This window comes from Dendrobates tinctorius, unplaced genomic scaffold (assembly GCF_039654945.1).
Source record: "Dendrobates tinctorius isolate UK_male_01 unplaced genomic scaffold, ASM3965494v1 ptg000230l, whole genome shotgun sequence".
Taxonomy (NCBI): Eukaryota; Metazoa; Chordata; class Amphibia; order Anura; family Dendrobatidae; genus Dendrobates; species Dendrobates tinctorius.
The window spans coordinates 5791726-5813586 of NW_027361897.1; the positions used below are offsets into that span (position 1 = coordinate 5791726).

A 21861-nucleotide genomic window follows, 5' to 3' on the forward strand; every position below is an offset into this window, starting at 1 on the left:
ATGAGAACCACGCAGGGTAACGAAGTTCCTCTATCATCATATATCTCGCAAAAACTGCTTACTAGTGCAAGATGTGTAAAATCAATGCCTGCCTCATGAGCTGAATGTTTTTTGGAGGCTGCGAATTTCACGAAATGACTTCTCTTTCATCTCCAACATCAGTCGGGTCCTTTTATCTTGATTTTTGGGTTGGTACCGACCTCCAACTTTGTTTAAAGACGACTTATTTGTTCTGTTCTAGATTTGGGATAAGAACACTTTGGAGTGTAAGCGAGTCCTGACGGGTCACACGGGGTCTGTCCTGTGTCTTCAGTATGATGAGAGGGTCATTATCACGGGCTCCTCTGACTCCACAGTCAGGTATATGCTGCATGTATGACTTCATTGTAACTTGTGCGTGTATTGTGTTGTGTTCTGCATTCTGTATGATCAGCTTGTTATCCTGTGTAATAATGAACGTTTGCGAATGTTTAACCTTGAATTAGGAGGCGGACCGCCCACGCTTTACTCTTCGGAGAGTCCTATGCTTGCAAGCAGGAGCAGGCACCAATATGTAATAGTGGTCACACGTGAGCACCACCATCCCCATGGAAAATAACTGGCTATTATAAAGCTTAATATTTACACACTGGAAGCATGGATCTCAGAATGTCGACTATTATTTTATTTTGGATGTTTTACTTACCTGAATTTTTTTCTGTCCAAAAATGAGTATCGTTTAAGCATTTACACTAATTTTTTGTAGCTAAAGCAAAGGCCTGTCAATCACCAGTGCGGACGTAGGCAGAGCTGACTGGAGGAGGTGCGGCACTGGGCGGAGCTTCATGGAGGAAGTCCGCAAACGTCCGCAGCTCCTCCATATGCAAATGTGAACCTAGCCTAAGAGCTTCTCGGAGTTGCTGAGCTCAGTTATTGGCAGCAATGTTGTCGGTGTGACATCAGTGCCGCAGACAACAACAGACACCAGAAACAATGGCGAAGACTCATTGCTAGACCTGAGGAGGGTGAGTAAAGCTCAGTTTGTTTGATGTTTTTGCAACAAACTACAGCAGAGGACGAAACTTTGTTGAAAGCGGAAAACCACCTTTTAGGTCAGTAATGTTGTTGTAATAAAATAGGGGTGAGGGCCCATTTTTTGGACTTGGGCCATTTGGATATTGATATAATCATTCATTGGCCATATAAAATTAGCAATTTTAATATTATCTGCTATATTTAGTCAAACCTTTAACTCGCGTCTAATGTGATAGCTGCAACCACTTCTTTTTAGTGCATCTGTGATATCGGGTGGTATTGATGATGTTGCTTTTCTAGATTCGCGTCGGTCTGGAGTGCAGGCAACTCTTTACGATGGCAAGTTTTGTAAAGAACTCGCTGTAGTAAGTTGTTGGAAACACAAATGCTTATTACACTGCAGGTCTCCTCACAGTGGCAAATTCATCACTTCTCACGTTACTGTGACACTGAGTCACTTCTCACAGACAAGCCATGAGTTAGAGTAGTCAACAAGTCTGAGGCCAAGAGCCAGGAGGGTACATCATAAACAGAGGGAAGAGACAAAAGGGATAATTGGGTGATGGTCCAAGGTCAGAATATCAGGAAAGTAGTGGATCAGAGCAAAAGGGGTAATACAAATGGGTAGTCAATAGGAAAGTCCAGGGTCTGGCAAAGAAGTGTCAGAATGCTGAGAACAAGGCACAGAGGTCAAGCTGAAAGCTAAGACTAGAAGATATCTGGGCCAGGCAGCTCAGTTAAGTAGCTAAGTAATCACTGGAACATAGAACACCTGAAGAAAATCAGCACCTCTCCGACTCGGATTGGATGGCCGAGCAGTCACTCAAAATACTGACTGCTTAGCACACCCTTGCATAAGATTGGATGACTAAGCTGTCAATGAAAATACAGCTCAGCACGCCCTGCACTAGATTGGACAACTAAGCTATTAGAAATTACATCCAAGATAAAATGAGCTGTGGAATTGTGACTGTTACATTTATAGAACTCCAGCTTTGTGAGGTGTCCTGTATACATCACATAGGATACACAGATACTGCTGTCTATACATCACATAGGAGACACTGAGACTACTGTGTATTCATCACATAGGAGACTCTGTGACTGCTGTATAGACATCACTTAAGAAACACCAAGACTGCAGCATACATCACATAGGAGACACTGCTAGTGCTGCATACATCAAGTAGAAGCCACAGAGACCCAACTGTGTACATTATATAGGAGCCAGTAAAACTCCTGTAAACATCACATAGGAGCCACTGAGACTCTGCTGTATACATCACATAGAAGCTATTGAAACTGTTGCATACATCAAAGGAAGGATAGGAACAGGGTACTAACTTGGCCCACAAAGAACATGCTAGCACTTCCTTGAGTCACGACATAATTCAGCCTTGCATGCCCTGTGACACTTATTAGTGAACGCTACATCTTTGTGCGCATAATTTAGGGAAGAATTAAAGGACCAGGGGCCAGAAGAATGGGGCCTGTGGTCATGCACTATGGCCCACCAGAAGTCTGCCCGAGAGCCAGAGAAAATGACATTATGCAGAGATTCTCTGCTCTTGTTATAAAGCCACCCTCTTGGATGCTCTATGGCACATTATCCCTTTGTAGACATCCCCCTGTTTAAATCGCTGCTTTTACTAGGATGTAGCAATTGAATATATAAAATTACTGCATGCTTTGTGGAAGTGCAGCAGTTACTAGTCATGGACCCCTTGTTAGAATGCCAATTGGTTCACAGATGACTTTTTTAGAGCAGCAGTCTTGTTCATTTTGAATTTCACTATGAAAAAGAGATTAAACAGGGAATCATGTACAATAGTATTTATAAACATCCTGGCAATGACGGGTTTCTTTAAATACCTGCTTATTTATGAGTTCAGAGTGCTGTTCTATTTATTTACCTGCCTGAAAGTCCAATGGCAGTCCTATATAACTGCTTCCTGCTTAATCCAGTTGTCGGACCCGCTTACCTTCTAGCTTATGAGTCCAGTGGGCGGTCCTGTTTGCCTGCTTGCTTATGAGTCGAGTGGGAGGTCCTATATATATATCTGCTTTACTTGTTAATCCAGTGGACGGGCCTTTTTACCTGCTGGTTTATGAATCCAGTTGGTGTTCCTGTATACTGGCTTACTAATGAGTCCAGTTGGCAGTCCTGTTTACCTTCTGGCTTAAGAGTCCAGTGGGCGGTCCTGTTTACCTGCTTGCTTATAACTTGAGTGGGCGGTGCTGTGTATGTGCTTGCTTATTAATCCAGTGGGCGGTCTTGTTTACCTGCTTGTTTATGAATCCAGTTGGTGGTCCTGTATACTGGCTTCCTAATAAGTCCAGTGGGCGGTCCTGTTTACCTGCTGGCTCATGGGTCCAGTGGGCGGTACTAGTTAATGACTATTTTTTATTTTTGCTACGTATACTTATTCATACAAGGCTATCAATCAGTCGCTCCACCCACTGGACTCTTAAGCTCAGCAGGGATGAACCTGTCATCTGTGGATATGGCAGGGTTCCTATTAGTATGGCTGTATCTAGGAGCCCATCTGCTTTTCTAATGTCTGAGTCCTTTAGGCACTCCATCTTCACCTCAGGGCCTGAAAATCAACTAACAGATTTATTATCTTCTTTGAAACTGGCCCCATGGAAGGGAAAATAGATTGTGAGCTCCTGTGGGACAGGCCGCGATGTGAATGATTGCCCTCATTGTACAATGGTGCGGAATATGCTAGCACTGTATAAATAAATGATAACCGTAATGCAGGGTTATATGATCCCTTATATGTCTCGGATGTGCTATAAAGGCTGCGTTACCCCTTATAGGCGGTTTTTACATTGTGACACATGCCCGCCTCCAGACAGAGCAATGGTTAATGCCCGTTTCTCTCTGAATATAAACGTTCACTTTGGAGTAATTGATTTATGCTTGAAGTATTGTCTGCCCTTCCCCTGGGCAGCGTGGGGCGTTCTCAGTAATTAGTTCTTTTTACGTTCCTGTCCTTAGCCTTTTACAATCGTTTTCAGGAGAGGAGAGCCCTTGTAATAAAGCGCAGTAATGTGGAAGAGGCGTTGTGGCTCTCCCTGTAGTTTGTAGCTGTTGGTTTAGTGAAGATGCAGCGTGAGACTTTTAATGGCTCCAATAGCTGTATGAGCGGCGGCCTCTGCTGCATCTTCAGAGATGGGAAAGGGACCTGGAACGCCTTAGTAGTAGCAGATCCGTATACCATAAAAGTGAGCACTACCTGCAATGTCACTCGTTCACTTATTTGTCCATTGATTATAAATTTAGGTATTTTTTTCCTGCCACCATTGGATCCTCTATTAAGAGAACCTGTCAGTTCTCTCGATAAGTCTGTTTTACCAAACACTTGCAATAATACAACATTTCTGCCTAAAGGAGTATTCCCATCTCCAAAATCCTATCCCAACACGTAGTAGATGTAATAATAAGAATATTACCAAATACCTCCAGTTAGAAATGTGGTATAGTTCTTCTGATTTGCCATGTCACTTACCACATGAGCAGGTTATTGCAGTAGATAAGGTATCAGCTGTTAGCAGTTGGAATCATGGATACCTAAGTTACTGCAATGCCCTGCACATGGGGTAAATGACTTAGCTTATCAGAAGAACTATACTACATTTCTAATTGGAGGTATTTGCTAATATTATTCATATGAAATACAATTATGAAGCTTAACCGACATGTCAGATTGTTGACAAGTTCCCTTTAAAGGGAAATTATCATAAGGTTTTTGCTATGCAATCTGAGGACCACATGAGGTAGAGGGTTAAAACACAGATTTCAGCTATGTGCCACTTATTAGACTGTGCACTATTGTTTATTTACAATTAAGGTTTTCTCACCTGGTGATTATCTTTGTTTGGACTACATGCATGCTAGGCTGACTCCGCCCTCTCCTGTGATAAGCAGCACACTGTCAATAGACAATGTACATACAGAGCCTGGTGTGGGCGGGGCAGCTTCCTCAGCTCTGCTGCATTGCTAATTCTAAAACCTTGTTTGTGTCACAACTGCTGCACCCAGTAAACTAAGTAACAAATCATTGGATTCTGGGTCTCTTTGTTTACATTATGCTACATTCAGATGAAATAGCAAAAACCTGGTGACAGATTCCCTTTAAATTACAATTCTGGGCAGTCTTTTGCCATTTTTATCTTAAATATTTATAAATTTGACAACTAGTTGTTAAAATTTCCCTTATTCTATACTAAATTATGTAGAGAGAACTCCGTTGATAAATGGGAATGGTAAACATCTTGGGGTGTATTTATTCATAAATTTCCAAGAAGAATAACAGAGGTAAATCATAGTATATGGAGGCGGGAGGAGGGCGGTGCTATTTCTGGCTCCTCCCTTCACCCCTCCCATCCATTCTACATAGTATTTTATCAGCACCAACTGTCATCTTTTATCTCGATAATGTAAAAATCTGTCTTCAGTGCATAAAGAATTTACCCGCGCATTGAGAATGAATGATGAGAACATGCGAAGCAAAAAGTGGTTATCTCTGATATATTACAAAGGTTTATTTTCATTGATTTATGGAAAAAAAATTAGAATAACGGGTCACACCTTAAGAGGGTTGCCCTGTTTCCGAAATAGGTCCTAGGTGCAGTAAAAAAATAAAATAAATAAAAACAAATATATATAAAATCCCCCAATCACAACCTGCGATGCAGATTTGTTTCCTGGCTGTGCTCTCGGGATGATGCGCATATTATGCCCATCACAGTGACCGCTCTTACATTTACATTATGGTTCAGTACTTGGAAAAGATACGTTTTAGGCTGTGTTTATATTGTTTTTATTGCTTTTAGGCTTTTCACCACATATGCAGTTGTATCTTTAGGGTCCAAAAGAGTTGTATTGGGCTGATATCCATTTGTTAACCAGTTTACTGAATATACTTTATATGAACAGTGCCTAAGAATTGGCTACTTCTTGTCTGAGTAAGTGGATGACGTGACGCCTCATACCTTTCCAATGTTCTGTAAACTGCGGAGAAGGCCAGATCTGAACACAATTGTCCTATTCATTTTGCAGTTCAAAAAAGGCCACAAGGAAAAGATAAATTGTTTTTATTTCTTTCTAGTTGACCTTTTCTTCTCCCTTTAAATGTTACCATATATATAAGATTCCGGTGAATACCAGAACATTGGACACTTTGTTTTATTTGCCTCCATCAACGTTTGTTTAGAGCAAAGCTAAGAAAAGTTTCTCAAGAAACTCACTTCTAAAATAGAGATTTGGCCGCCATCGACACTAAGAGCCGGTTACCTTTTCGATTTCTATATTTAAGGGTTGTCAGGTAATATAGTATTGATGACCTCTCCTTAGCATAGGTCATCAGTATCGGACCGGTGGGGGACTGACAAAGCACCTCCAGTTTTCAGCTTTGGCAGCATCTGGATATAATCTTTGCACCGTGCTGCCCCATTCGTTGTGTAGCAGCCACTGCATGTTCCTGCAGATCATCTCCCATACGGTTTTGCCAGCGGATGAATGGCCGTCCATATCGTACAGACAGCACTCATCTGTGGCTCTTACATGGGGGTCTTGCACACTATTATTTATGATGTGCATATGCCCCAGTGGGTTATGTTACTAGTGAATCCCAAAGACCTTTTTGCATTTTTAAATAACTCTTTGGCAGCAAATAGAGAAGAAAACCTGATCCCATTCGAAATTAGTCCCAAAAAATGAAAATCATTCATAAAGTTAACATATTGTGTAGATTTAAATTATATCTGTCTGTTCACCCAAAACCATAGGAAAATAATGATACCACTATCCCCTACAATCGGTTAAAACTTTTTGAACTCCGTTCAGACACTTGGTAGTCGGCATACAGCACATGACCTGAATATTCAGGCGGCGTGCAGACACCTGAGCCTGGACTTAAAAGTCCTAGGTGAAGTGGCGTCCAACATATATCCAAGAGTTATCATAGTAATACCATTAGGGAGGCATCTGATTGGTTCCAAATGTATTCTGTAGCAGGACAACGACCCCTAACATCCAGCCAATGTCCTTAAGAACCATATTCAGCATTAAAAAGAGAACAAGGAGTCCTGAAAGTGATGATATTGGCAATATTCTTAATATTCACATGTGGGAAGGAGATCATTGTCTTCATACAGTAGGACTTACCCTGGGAAAGCTGTAATATAGTGCCGCAGTTTTCCATTTATGGCATTCTCTGCTGTGATGGTTGAGAAATGACTAGTCAGCATAACAAGCATTAGCCCCATAATAATCCGCTTTCTCCTTGAATGTGAAATGCGTCTTTCTACTAAATTTTAAATAAGTGACACAAAAGCAATAAGCCGCGCGGTGAATAATCCGTTTTTCTTCATATTTCAGAATCTTCTCTCGACATTCGCGTTCTTCTCCTGTAATCTATTATGGCTGGTGCTTTTCGTAGGGTTTCAGAGTCGATGTTCATGCAGGCCGGTGTATCGGGGGTTTAACGATGGATTATTTCAAGCCTGGAGAAAATTGATAAACTCCAGATTTGTGCCGTCCTCTACTTTAGCCCATGACATGAAATATTTAAGCGTTCTGATGCGCGGCTTATTTCCCCGCCGATCTCACGTGACTGGTTTCTTTGCAGGGTTTGGGACGTGAACACGGGTGAGATGCTGAATACCCTCATTCACCACTGCGAGGCCGTGCTGCATTTACGCTTCAACAATGGCATGATGGTCACCTGCTCCAAAGATCGCTCCATCGCCGTGTGGGACATGGCCTCTGCCACCGACATCACGCTGCGGAGGGTCCTTGTAGGACACAGAGCGGCTGTCAATGTGGTGGACTTTGATGATAAGTACATAGTCTCTGCGTCTGGGGACAGAACTATAAAGGTGAGCCCTTATTTTTAGGCTGCAAAAATACCTTAAAATTGGCAAATTTTGAATTTCTCTTCCTGGCCACCATTAAAGGTCTACTGTGATAAAATGGCAAAGTACCGGTGAATAACCAGGCACCTTCATCCTTCAGTAGTCAGCTATAACAATTAAGTTACTACAAGAGATGGACCTCATTACACCTTCTCAAGTGGATGTCACCTGTTACTTCCAGATTTTTTTTGGGGGGACTGGCTATTTTTAAAAAGGGTTGTCTCAACATGCAACATGGTTGAAATTGAAAAGTGCTTGTAAAGCATTCAATTTAGCAATCTACTTGTTAAAATTCTCTCCATTCTCAAGTACAAAGAAATTTTTAAATCGATAGTTTACTATTCGCTGCCTAGGTTACCAGCCTCTTTACAGTCAGAGGTGGTTGGTATCCCAGGAAAGGAGCACAGTGGCAACAAGCACTACTCTGAAGCCGATAGGCTCACTGGATCCAGTCCATTTTAGTTCCGCTTTACTCCTCCAGTGCTACAGAGGTAAAGCTGCATACAATTTGGGCAAGTAGTTCAACCTTGCCGCCTGCCCTAATGCCGATCATCAGGAGCACACTACCCCCTCACCAGTGCTTACCTAGTAGAAATGGCTTCCTTGAATCAATGTTATGTCACTTTCTACTGAGTGGCACCTGCAAGGTGAGCGCTCTCCTAGAACAAAAAATAACCTTGCAAAAATCTTGCAGAAGAAAAAAAAAGAAAAGAAAAAATCGTCAGTTACATGGTGACTATTTCTACTAGACGCATTGGCAAGATGATTTTCCTTCTTTCCTTCCTTTATGATTTTCTAATGCAGCAGTGAAAGACTCTTTCTTAAAAAAGGGGGTATCTCAAGATAATTTTCTGCATTGCATCACTCCTGGCTTCCTTCTTGCCAAGAAGGTGGTCCGCTCCCAATGACTGACCGCTTAAGTCGTGGTTGAGCCACTGGCCTGTGCGCTTCAATACTTCTTCTAGGTAGAGTTAGAGGAGCACAAGAACTCTGAAAGGGAACCCGTCAGGTCCCCCATGCCCCTCCATCCCAGCTGCAATCACATACCTATGACTCCATTCCCCACCTGACCAGCCCTGTATAATGGTATTCAGTTTAATTAAAGTTTTATAAAGCATTTATAATGTCCCCTTTTCCTATGCTACTGAGGACTTTGACTAATCAATGGGCCGTTAGTTTCCCCAAACTAGTCCATGTTATCACACCCCTGTGGGTGACAGTAAGTGACAGATCACCGGAATCAGTGTTTCTGACCCTACATCATGCATTCTCTCAGATGGGGTAAAAAACCTGCTGACTTTAAGAGGATGTAATGGAGTCCATTGTCTGTAGTGCCCTTTGGAAAACTTGTTGTAGAAATACTCTAGGGGTAAATTTCCTGACTTTTTGACTGTAGGGGGAAGTGTTTCTTCAGTAATGGGGTTACACACTGAAAGGACTATTGGAAGTGTAGGCGTCTAGGTTATGGTGATAGAACATAATAGGTAGGTTTGATGCATTTTGATGATTTGTTTTTGTTGTAATGTGGCGCTATTTTTTATATTATAGGATTATGAGACTTCAGAGGTTTTTTCTGTTTGTTTATAGGTGTGGAACACAAGTACATGTGAATTCGTACGTACCTTGAATGGTCACAAACGTGGGATTGCTTGTCTACAGTACCGAGATAGACTTGTGGTGAGCGGCTCCTCTGATAACACCATCAGGTAACTGTGTCCTAGTACTTACCCGTACGGAGTATATCTCAATAAGCAGATGGTTAGTTTTCGGGATCGTTGGTCAATATTCACCTGTGAAGGCGCACACGTGTATGTCTCCATATGTAACGTGTAGTTTTCGCACAGGGCTGACCACCACTTTTTGTCTTTGTAGCAGGTAATTGAAGCTGCTCTAACTAAACTCATGTGTTAATAAAGCGCCACACCTTTCTGCCATATTTTTGATGTCTTACAACCAGCGCACTTCTTTTCAATGCATTTACTAACAATAGAGGACGACTACATAGTCAAGCGATTGGTCATCACTTTATGATCCATGGGGGTCCAACTACACAGCCACCCGTGGCACAGGGAACTTGCAGCACAACCCTATTCATTCGATTTTTAGTGTATGTTTACAGTTTTTACCAAGTTTTTCTACCTGTTTTTACTGCACAATAAAAGCCTTTTTTTCTCCTTCGCCTCATTGGGGGACACAGATACTGTGGGTGTATGCTTCTGCCGCTAGGAGGCTGACACTAAGTGAAAAAAAGAGGTTAGCTCCTCCTCCGCCGTATACACCCTCGCCCCTATTGCGGGCGGAAATCAGTTTTTTGCTTAGTGTCCATGGAGGCACACGTCTGTTTTTTTCTCCAGACTTTTTTCGTCTTTTTCCATGAAGATGTGACAGCGGCAACGGATCCTATTGAAAGGGTCCGATTTCCCCAAACCAACAACGGGCGAGCACGTGCGAGTGTCCCTCCACGTATCCTCTCCCGCGTCGTGGGACACAATGCCGGACTTAGCTCTGACCACCCCTAGGTATTGAAACCATGGGCTGTACAGAGGCACAAGACTAGTCCGTGCGGCCCCCACTGCTCCACCAATGCTTAGACTGCAGTGCTGCAAGGTGGTGGACGGTCCCTCTCCTCACCCCCTGAAGGGGTTAGATGGAGCTAGGGTGCCTGCACCGTCCTATTTTATCAAGACCCCCTCACATACCTGCGCTCAAGCTGAAGAGGATCATCAGTGAGGAGAGGGTCTTGGAGGGCTCCTGCAAAGATCTCAGGGCTGGAGCCCCCAGCCGGCGGAAGCCACCGGCCATGCAAGGCTGAGGGTGGCTGGATCCTGTTTTTTGTGTAACACCCACCCCCAAGCCCCCCCCCCCCCGGTCGGGTAGGGGAAAAATTGAGGCCGCGGACGGAAGTCCCGCCCCTGGGGCCGCGCGTCACTTCCAGCGGCCCGCCCCGCACTGGGCGGCGGCGAAGAAATTTAGGCCATGGCTTCGGAGCCCGGCTAGGCCGCAGAACGGAAGCACCGCCCCTAGAGCGGTTTTACATGCTGGCTAACTCCCACAGCTGGTGGTGCGCGATTTGAAGGAAGCAGCCAGGACGGGGGGGGCGCAGGACTGGGGTAAGTGCTGCCCGAGAGGCCACGCTATAGGGAAAACAAGGTGCTACCTCCTCCCCACATCTCCAGCAGCGGATAGATATAGCATGTCCGAAAAAGCAAAGAAGCACACGTTCTTTTACGCTGCATGCATCTCTTGTCGGGCTGCGTTTCCGCGGGCGCAGAGCAAGCGATTAAGCGAAGCCTGCGAATCCGAACGCGCCCAGGAGCCCTCTCCTGCGACCTTGACCAATGTGTCAAATCCCCCGGAGTGGGCCCTATCACTATCACAGTCCATGGCGTCGCTTACGAGAGCAATAGAGTCCTTTCAAGCCCCAGATAGGGGCAGGGACAATGGCTCGTCGGCCTCAGAGGGAACCTCCACCTCACAAAAGCCTCCGGCCTGCAGGGGCCGCTCTCACTCCAGGCAGACCCGTAGGAAACGAATCTACACGTGTCGCCCAGTCCATCTGGTGCCTTGGCATCCGTAAGCTCTGCTTCTCGCTCCCCGTCACCAGTGGTTGATAGCGAGTAGACCTCAGATTGCGACTCAGACGAGCCCCTTGACCTGGACACTCCAGGGTCACGTGAAACAGTGGACAGCCTCATAGAAGTCGTCAATCAGACCCTGGGGATTGAGGATGATCCCGCAGCGGCTACGGGGCATAAAGTGGCATTTAAGCGAGTGAAGCGCCCGCACAGAATTTTTTCCTCTCCCCCGGAGTTTGAGGACATAGTGCAGCGGCACAGAGAACGTCCAGACAGGCGTTTCTCGGGTCAAAAGGCACTCGAAACAAGGTATCCGTTTGCTCCAGACCTCCGTAAAAGATGGATGGAATCCCCGTTGGTGGATCCTCCGGTTTCGCGCCTAGCCACTAAGACCCTGCTATCCGTCCCTAGTGTTTCCTCTATTAAGGATACCACGGATCGCCTTAGTATATGAGGCGTCAGGGTCAGCACTCGCTCCCTCGTTCACAGCAACTTGGGTAGCCAAGGCTATGATATCATGGTCAGAAACAATAAACAAGGTCGCGCAGGAGCAGGATCTACCTGCAGAGATTTCAGAGGTCGCAGGTCAGATGGCGATGGCTGGAGACTATGTAATCAATGCGTCTTTGGATGCGGCCAATTGCTCGGTACTTGCTGCCGCTAATGCATTTTCAGAAGAGCCCTATGGTTAAGGACATGGCGAGCCGATTCTTCTTCTAAGAAGTCCTTGACTTCCCTGCCTTATCAGTGTGGCCGCCTATTTGGGGAAAAGTTGGATCAACTTATCTCCGACTCCACAGGAGGAAAGAGCGGGTTTCTCCCTCAACAAAAGGTCAAACCGCTTTTTCGTCACCCGTTTCAGGCACGTTTTCGGGCCTTTTGCAACACCGGGTGGACTACAGCGGCCAATTCCGCCGCCTCAGGCTGCCCCAACCAGGATAGGGAGCGGCAGGTCTCATATAGAGCCAACCTATTGGGGAGAATGCGTACTCAGCAGCCCAGATCAAGGGGATCCAGATCCCAAAGATCAACGGCCAAATGACTCGAGGCCTTTACCAGACGACACCAGAAAGGTGGGCAGCCGCCTACTGTGGTTTTTCCACGTTTGGGCCAATGTCGCTCACGACGCATGGGTAAAGGAATTGATGGCCTAAGGTTACAAAATAGAATTTGTCAGATACCCTCCAAGACGGTTTTTTCTTTCCCAGCTTCCCAGGGTGGATGCCCAGGCAAAGGCTCTATTGGGAGCCATCAAATCGCTCCAGCACAACGGAGTCATTGTTCCAGTGCCGGAACACAAAAAAAATCAGGGGTTCTATTCCAACATTTTTGCGGTTCCCAAAAAGGAAGGGTCTGTCAGGACTGTTTTGGACCTGAAGCTTCTGAACAAATTCATCAGGATCAGACATTTCCGGATGGAGTCTCTCCGGTCAATCATATCGGCCATGGAGCAGGGAGAATACTTGGCCTCAATAGATATCCAGGACGCATATCTGCATATTCCCATCTTTCCTCCTCATCAGAGGTTTCTATGCTTCGCCATCAGCAATCTACATTTTCAGTTCGTAGCACTACTCTTCGGGCTAGCCACGGCTCCCAGAGTGTGCACAAAGGTTATGGCAGTTGTCATGGCCATACTGCATTCTCGAGGCATAGTCGTCTTGCCTTATCTGGACGACCTCTTGGTCAAAGGCCCTTCAATACGGGCATGCGAGGAAAATGTCAACATCACGCTAGATACTCTTGCCCGCTTAGGGTGGTTGGTCAATGCGAAGAAGTCATCCCTTGCGCCAGCTCTAAAGATCTCCTTCCTAGGAATGATTCTCGAAACTCGCCAAGGGTTGGTAATTCTCCCTCAGGAAAAGGTGCTAGTGCTCCGGCAGGGAGTCCGGACACTTCGTCAACCAGTTCCTCATACCATCCGATCTGGGATGAGGAGTCTAGGGAAAATGGTGGCAGCAATGGAAGCGGTACCGTTCGCCCAGTTCCATCTTCGCCCCCTGCAGCACGCCCTTTTGTCAGCTTGGGACAAGAATCCCTTCACGCTCGATCGGCGGTGCCGACTGTCCTTTCAAGTCAGGCAGTCGCTCGGATGGTGGTTAACCAGTTCCTCTCTGACCCATGGGAAACCTTCCCCCCCAGACCATTGGTTGGTGATGACAACCGACGCCAGTCTCCTCGGCTGGGGAGCGGTGTTTCGCCACCGCACGACCCAGGGACGGTGGTCGCCACAGGAGGTACGCCTCCCGATCAACTTATTGGAGATACGAGCAATTCGGCTGGCTCTGCAAAAGTTTCATCACTTTCTAGCAGGCCACCCTGTCCGGATTCAATCGGACAACGCCACGGCGGTGGCTTACATAAATCACCAAGGGGGCACCCGCAGCAGAGCAACCATGCGCAAGGTGGGGCATGTTCTGCAGTGGGCCGAAGCAAGCCACTCGGTGATTTCGGCTGTCCACATCCCGGGCGTGGAAAATTGGGCGGCAGACTTTCTCAGCCGGCAGGGTCTTGCGTCCGGAGAGTGGTCTCTACATCCCAAAGTCTTTCGGCAGATTTGTCAGCTGTGGGGAACTCCAGATGTGGACCTTATGGCGTCCAGAGTGAACGCCAAGGTGCCCACATATGTCGCTCGGGCCAGGGACCCGCAGGCAATCGCTGTGGACGTGTTGGTTCTCCCATGGAACCAGTTTCGCCTCCCATATCTATTTCCCCCACTGCCACTACTTCCGAGGGTCATCAGGAAGATCAAGACAAAAGGGGTTCCGGCGATTCTGCTGGCCCCAGACTGGCCCCGTCGAGCGTGGTACGCAGATCTAATGCAGCTGCTCGCCGACGTTCCTTGGCGCCTGCCAGAGCACCCAGATCTACTTTCTCAAGGGCCGATTTGCCACCCGAACTCAGGGGCCTTTGTTTGATGGCATGGCCGTTGAATCTTGGATTCTAACCCAGGCAGGGTTCGGGAGCAAGGTGGTCGCTACAATGATTAGCGCCCGGAAGCCTGCTTCAGCACGAATTTACCACCACACCTGGAAGGTGTTCTTTGCTTGGTGTCGAGGCTGCGGTGTTTCTCCCCTGAGATTCTCGATCCCCAACATCTTGACTTTTCTCCAGTCGGCCTATACTGGGGCTTAGCCCCAAGTTCCCTCAGGAGACAAATATCGGCCTTATCCATCCTGTTCCAGCACAGAATTGCTACCAATCTGCAGGTGAAGACTTTCATCCAGGGAGTCTCCCACTTGGTATCTCCCTATAAGGCTCCTAAGGACGCTTGGGACCTTAACCTGGTCCTAAGTGTTCTGCTGGAAGCTCCATTTGAACCGCTTCAGGATATCTCCTTGAGGTACCTTTCCTGGAAAGTGGTGTTCCTATTGGCCATCACTTCTATCAGGCGGGTTTCAGAACTGGCAGCCCTATCCTGCCAAGCCCCGTTCCTCCCTTTCCATAAGCATAAGGTGGTGCTTAGACCAGCCCCTCCTTTTCTGCCGAAAGTCGTGTCCTCTTTTCATATTAATGAAGATGTTGTCTTGCCTTCATTTTGTCCATTACCGGTGCACCGTGTGGAAAACGCTCTTCACACGTTAGACCTGGTAAGAGCCCTCCGGAGGTACGTGTCGAGGACGGCACCCTTTCGTCAGACGGACACGCTGTTCGTGCTCCCCGAAGGGCGCAGGAAGGGAATCGATGCCTCAAAGTCGACCATAGCCAGATGGATTCATTTGACTATTCAGGAGTCCTACCGCATTAGAGGCACACCAATTCCAGCAGGGATCAGAGCGCACTCTACTCGGGCAGTGTGCGCCTCTTGGGCGCTTCGACACCAGGCTTCGACGGAACAGGTTTTCAAGGCAGCAACCTGGTCCAGCCTGCACACATTTGCCAAACATAATATTCATGCTCAGGCCTCGGCGGATGCGAGCCTGGGTAGAAGGATTCTCCAAACAGTGGTGGCGCACCTTTAAACAAGAGGTGCATGTAGCTTGGATTGGTGAGTCAATCTTCCACCCAGGGACTGCTTTAGGACGTCCCACAGTATCTTTGTCCCCAATGAGGCGAAGGAGAAACATGGATTTTTGTGATAACTCACCGTAAAATCCTTTTCTCTGAGACGCTTATTGGGGGACACAGCACCCACCCTATTAGCCAGTTGGCTCTTGTTTTGTTTAAATTTATATGCATTTACTAATTTGATATAAGGGTGGTGTCTTGGACATGTTGTACCTGTATTAAGACTGATTTTGTTGTCCTCCTACTGCTTTGGCACCAAACTGATTTCCGCCTGCAATAGGGGCGAGGGTGTATACGGCGGAGGAGGAGCCAACCTCTTTTTTTCACTTCTTGTCAACCTCCTAGCAGCAGAAGCATACACCCACAGTATCTGTGTCCCCCAATGAGCGTCTCGGAGAAAAGGATTTTACGATGAGTTATCACAAAAATCCATGTTTTTTTTACTTACAGATTTGCCGCACTTTCAGATCTGTAGCACGTCAATTCTTTCAGCTTTTTTTTGCAGCTTTTTTAGCCATTCAAATGAAAAGGAAAATAAAAAAACACTCAAAAAATGTGTATTTTATGCAGCTGTTTGCTTGCCAGTACTCCAGTATTTAGAGCAGATTTTTCTGCTGCAAATGCTGAACGTGTGCGTCTATCCTTGCAATGTTTTAGTGTACACTCATAAATTGTTTGTGTTGCACATGAAATTGCAGACGTACATCCATACAGGGTTAATCTAAAGACAACTTTTCTTCTAATATCTGCTGCTAGTAGAAGCGTAATACAGCAAAACAAGAAGATGAATGCAAGTCTTCACCTAAGCCTCTTTGTATATAGATAGCCATCTTCTCTGTCACTGGTAATCTAAAAGAGAATCTATCAGTACGATCAACTCTCCTTCCCAAACTGCATACATGGGCATTCAGGTTTTTTTTAAATGTAAATCCATCAACACCTTTTATCTGTTGCTGCATTTCCAAATAAATGTTTTCATTATTATGCAAATATAGTGTTACGTGCTCTGGGTGTCACAGAGCATTTAAGGTTGTTTCCTTGCCCAGCCTGAACCCCTTTAGTTTGAGCACTTAGGACCTCTTTTCCATGTGCATGAAAACGCCAATTACTTGGAAATGCAGCAACAGATAGAAGATGTAAATGTGTCTATAGATTTACATTTTAAAGATCTGTATGCTCATATATATGCGGTTTTAGTGAGTGGAGTTATTTTACTGACCGATTCACTTTAAAGGGGTTGTCTGGTCATAAGATATATTGATGAACTATTCTCATCGATCTTTGGAGGCCTGAACTCCCACTGATCAGCTTGTGTAAACATTGAATGAAGCTGATTTTGCATAGCTCCATTCATTGTGTAGTAGCCGAACATCTCAGGAGAATAATAGCTGTTCTGTTGTACCCAACACAATTAATGGAGCTGTGCAGGTCAGTGCCATGTTTACATCCAGGCGGAGCTGCTAGCTTATTCATGTCGGACCCCCAGTTATTTAAGTCTTGTGACCAGAACTTACCTAAATAGGAGCAGATAGCTGAAGATTGGGGCAGATGCCAGACAAGCCATACTAGTTGATATATTCTGTATTGTATTAGCTTAACACCTCCTGTGATAAGTGTAGGGGGGCAAATTCTTTTTCACGGACCATGTAATTAATCAGTGAAAGAAGGGGGCATACACTAGACATTCGCGCTGAGCCTACCTACCATCCAAGAGGTGGACTTCGGGAGACACTTCTCTTCTGCTCTTCTTAGATGGAAATCCCGGTCTCCGCCAGGCAGCAGTATATAGGATACCCTGTATATCTCTTTGTTCTTTTTGCTTCTTTCCAGGCCTTTTAAATGCCGTTTTGCCGTAAAATAAAGATTTTATATGCTGCTTTTGTCTACAGTGGGAGTTATATCCAATTATTAATAACACAGCAGGAAAGGGGGAAAAAAAAAAAGTTTTGCGCTTTTCCTGGGAAGCGGCCAACACATTTCTTTAGGGAGCCGTTATTTCATACTCAATATCTAAGCGAAGAGAAACTCCGCAGTCAGTAATGAACAGTGAGGCGGCGGCGGATCGTGCTCAGTGATGAACGGCAAATTCTGCACGGATATCCAGCCCTAAACAACAATATGGAAGTCACCGACGGCTTCCAAACGAGCAGCCCTTTTTTCTGTCTGCACGTAATTCTGCGCAGAGCACGGCCGGCGCTTACAAAGAACAGATTACCGGAGACGGATAAAACGTGATGAGCTCTTTCTGCTGATTAACGTTTAGAAATGTTTAACTACTCCGAACTTGCTCGATGGGAGTCGTTTTCCTCCTGACGAGCACATCAGAAGACCGATACAAAGGAAGGAATTTGAAAGGAATTTATTGCAGGAGGCCAGAACCTGTAGTTGTGGCCCCCGTCCTGCAAGCGGAGACCCAGCTCATCACATGGCAGATGGCCAGCCATGGCGGCAGGGGAGCATAGGTACATTTTGATTAGTAGATGATTGATCTTTCTCCTGGTTCCCTCTCCAAAGCACCTGTTCACTACTTGGCTACCCCAAATGATTGACCCCCATATTACTTTTGTTAGCGCTAGAAGAGTTCCTCCATTGTGAGTAGGGCTAGCAAATTGCCTCTCATTAATAGTACCCTTATTGTCACCATTATTACATGCCATCAGATTGCCGTGTTAGTAATAGTATCAGATCAGTGCCCTCGTTATTTATAATGGCAGCAGCGCGCTCCCATAGATTGCCTCCCATTATTCCTGGTGCCAGCTTAGTGCTTTCTGATATTCATAGCACTGGAAAAGTGCCCTCATTACTCACAGTCCCCCTGTTATTCATAGTGCCAGAAGATTGTTCCCCCTAATAATGCCAGCAGAATACCCCATTATCCATAGGGCCATCCTACAGGTCTGTATTCACCTGAAGTTTTATGGTGGCCCCTTTAGGAAGGCTAACGGCATGTGCACACGTTGCAGATTCTGCTGCGGATCCCCAGAGGATTTGGCCCTGCGGATCCGCAGCAGATTCTCCTGCGGTGTACAGTGCCATTATATTCTATGTAAAACAAAAAACACTGTGCACATGCTGCAGATTTTTCCGCGGTTTTGAATCCGCAGCATGTCAATTCTTTGTGCGGATTCCGCAGCGTTTTTACACCTCTTCCATTATAGAAATCCTCAGGTGTAAAAACGCAGGGGAAAACCGCACAAAATCTGCAGGAAATCTGCGCTAAATCCGCAGGTAAAACACAGGTAATTTTACCTGCGGATTTGGCAAAATCCGCAACGTGTGCACATACCTTAATACCGCTGTGCCACCCGAAGACGAAACAAAGGCAATATATTCCTGATTTATGGCATAAATTGTATACTGGTGGTACATTGAGCTGCCATGTTGTTCCAGGCTGCCCCCGTTCATCCCTGGTGGATGAACTCATTGATGGGTTCCTATTTGTGCTATTTTTTTGGCACAGGGATCTAATGCAATGCGAATGAAGCTAATGCGCAGCAATGCAAATGTTGTGTTCGGACCTCCCCTACCATGTACCATTTATTATACTGATGTCTTCCTATGTGGCAGGAGTCGTTGCTCTTCCCAGACATTGTATTAACAGAAGGGAGAAACTGGGAAAGAAAAAAGCACAATAGGGTCTTATCTGGTGACAATGGGGAGTCAGAAAAAGGGGAGGTACACTCACCTTGTTAGGTTGCTGAATGGCAACACATAACAGGCATATAACAGCTGCCGCACAGATACCGGTCAGGGAAACGGCCATGGATATAAAGATGAAACTGGAGGTATCACTCATGCGCTGCTGATGGCGAATTGCCGGTGAAATAAAATGCTTTTATCTAAACAGGTTTAAAAGGCAACGCGTTTCGAGGTCACACAGGACCTGTTCATTAGGACAAAAGTTTTAATATGATATATTTATGTATATGGTATAATATGGCAAAAATGGCCTCAGACGTGATAAGAATGGTTAATATCTGCTACTAGCAAGGTCCGTCCTACTTAGTGCCCATTTCCTTCATTGGTAACAGGTGTAGGGATTGTTTTGGAAGATTTGACGGGATCATTTTTTTTATTAAGCACGTAGTCTGTTTCTTTCCAGGTTGTGGGACATTGAATGCGGAGCGTGCTTACGAGTTCTGGAAGGTCATGAAGAGCTCGTCCGATGTATTCGCTTCGACAACAAAAGGATAGTTAGCGGAGCGTATGATGGGTATGTCTGGCCTTTTACTCTTCAATAGCCGGAGCTGTGCCCTGAATCTATAGATCACATTCACTAAAACCTGGTATTTTATAGGGGTGGTCCTGTAAAAAACTGACAAGAACACATGGTATATATGCTAGATGAGGGATTCTTCTCCAAGAGATGCTCTATTTCAGGGATGTCAAACTCAAGCACAGAGGGTCAAAATGAAAAACTTGCACAAAGACGCAGGCCAACCAGTATACAATATAATGGGGCCCACATAGTCCTCCATACAGAATAATGGGCCCCATATAACCCTCCATACAGAATAATGGACCCCACATAATCCTCTATACTGAATAATGGGCCCCACGCAGTCCTCCATACAGAATAATGTACCCCACGTATTCCTCCATACAGAATAATGTACCCCACGTTGTCCTCCATACAGAATAATGGGCACCATGTAGTCCTCCATACAGAATAATGGGCCCCTCATTGTCCTCCATACAGAATAATGGTTCCCACATAGTACTCCGTACAGCATAATGGGCCCCATGTAGTCTTTCGTACAGCATAATGGGCCCCGCGTAGTCCTCCGTACAGCATACTGGGCTCCACATAGTCTTTCGTACAACATACTGGGCCCCACATAGTCCTCTATACAGAATAAAGGGCCCCACATAGTCCTCCATAGAGAATAATGGACACACACAGGGGTTGTGGTTCTTGTGTCGCAGGCCAAATATAAGCAGCCTACGGGACAGATTTGGCCCACGGGCCAGAGTTTCCCATGTATGCTCTCTTGGAAAGTTTTTAAAGCAGATCTGTTCTATAGACTATACAATATTAACGTCACACATTATTAAATGGCTCTATTACCTGATGAGAATGATCTTATTTTGAAAATCCAACTACGAATGGCTATATAATCCTTTTTTGAAAGTTTGAGCCTTCTTATTTTAAAATGCTCAGTTTAACATTTGGATTATGCAGGCTTTCTGACATTGGATTTTCAAAGTAAGTACAACAGTTTCTTAAGGTCTCACATATTTACTTAATATTGTATGTAGTTTGTATTTTTAAATCTTTAACCAATACACAATCGGTGATTCTCCACACACCTCTGGTAGCTACTTAGCTTTCATCAAACCAAAGGATCCGCCGTGTGAAAATACATAAGTAGAAATGACAATTTAAAGATTTTTCAGAATGTTCTACTGCTAAAAAAAAAAAAAAATCTGCTACTGCTCAGGTGACAATGGATTTGACAATCCTTCCTGTTGTCACTTTTACAGTAATGTTCACATGGCTAGAACTCTGATCTTTGGTGTACTTCCAGTCAGTTTTATTGGAGATCCTCTTTAAATATTGTGACAATGTCCTTCCTAATTGGATCAGATGACTGGGGAATTGTGTGGTCATTTCTCTGGTGATGCCATAGTTTAGTCACCTGACCGCTGCTGCCAATCACAGGGTTCAACAGTCCTGTGACATCTGTGTGGTGCAGTTTTCACTTCTCGAGTGTTGCCGACAAGTGACGCAATGTTAGGGCAAACATTTGGACTTGCCCTCTCACAATCCACATGTTGCTCATTCGCGTTAGACTGTACTTCCCCGTGGAAAAAAATAATATAATGTAAAAATCATATAGTAAACGCAGCAACAAGACCATTTTTTAAGTAATACCGCTAAAAAATTGACATACAGTTATCAATGTACTGTTACTGAGTAATACCCACTATACCAAGACCAATATTTCCAATAATACCATATTCAGTGGCAAAATAATACCGCCATACCAATATCATATATGAGCAGGATATACAGTGGTGACTGAATAATACACGCTGATCATTAAAGGGAACCTGTCACCAGGTTAGGCCAATATGAGATGCGGCCACCGCCTTTAATGGCTGATATACAGCATTATATAATGTTGTGTATCTGCCCTCGACCCGACCTGTAAGAGAAGAAAAATAACTTTCATTATACTCACCTGCGGGGCGGTCCGGATCGATGGGTGTCGCAGGTCCTGGTCCGGCGCCTCCCATTTCTTGCAATGCCGTACTTTTGCTTGCTTCATGTGGCTGACGCGTCCCTACATCATCCAAACAGTCTCCTCGGCATCGCGCTCATGTGCAGGCGTACTTC

General features: G+C 45.4%; 1 protein-coding gene across 6 annotated transcripts in view; it reads left to right on the top strand.

Annotated features, from left to right (window-relative positions):
* BTRC (beta-transducin repeat containing E3 ubiquitin protein ligase) overlaps positions 1-21861 on the top strand; it is a 314397-nt gene that overhangs the window by 273519 nt on the left and 19017 nt on the right. For all 6 annotated transcript variants that reach the window (XM_073555795.1, XM_073555794.1, XM_073555796.1 and 3 more), the window contains 4 exons: positions 242-360; positions 7653-7902; positions 9526-9644; positions 19624-19734. In XM_073555795.1, coding sequence (XP_073411896.1) covers positions 242-360; positions 7653-7902; positions 9526-9644; positions 19624-19734 — 599 coding nt within the window. The remainder of the gene's footprint in view (positions 1-241; positions 361-7652; positions 7903-9525; positions 9645-19623; positions 19735-21861) is intronic.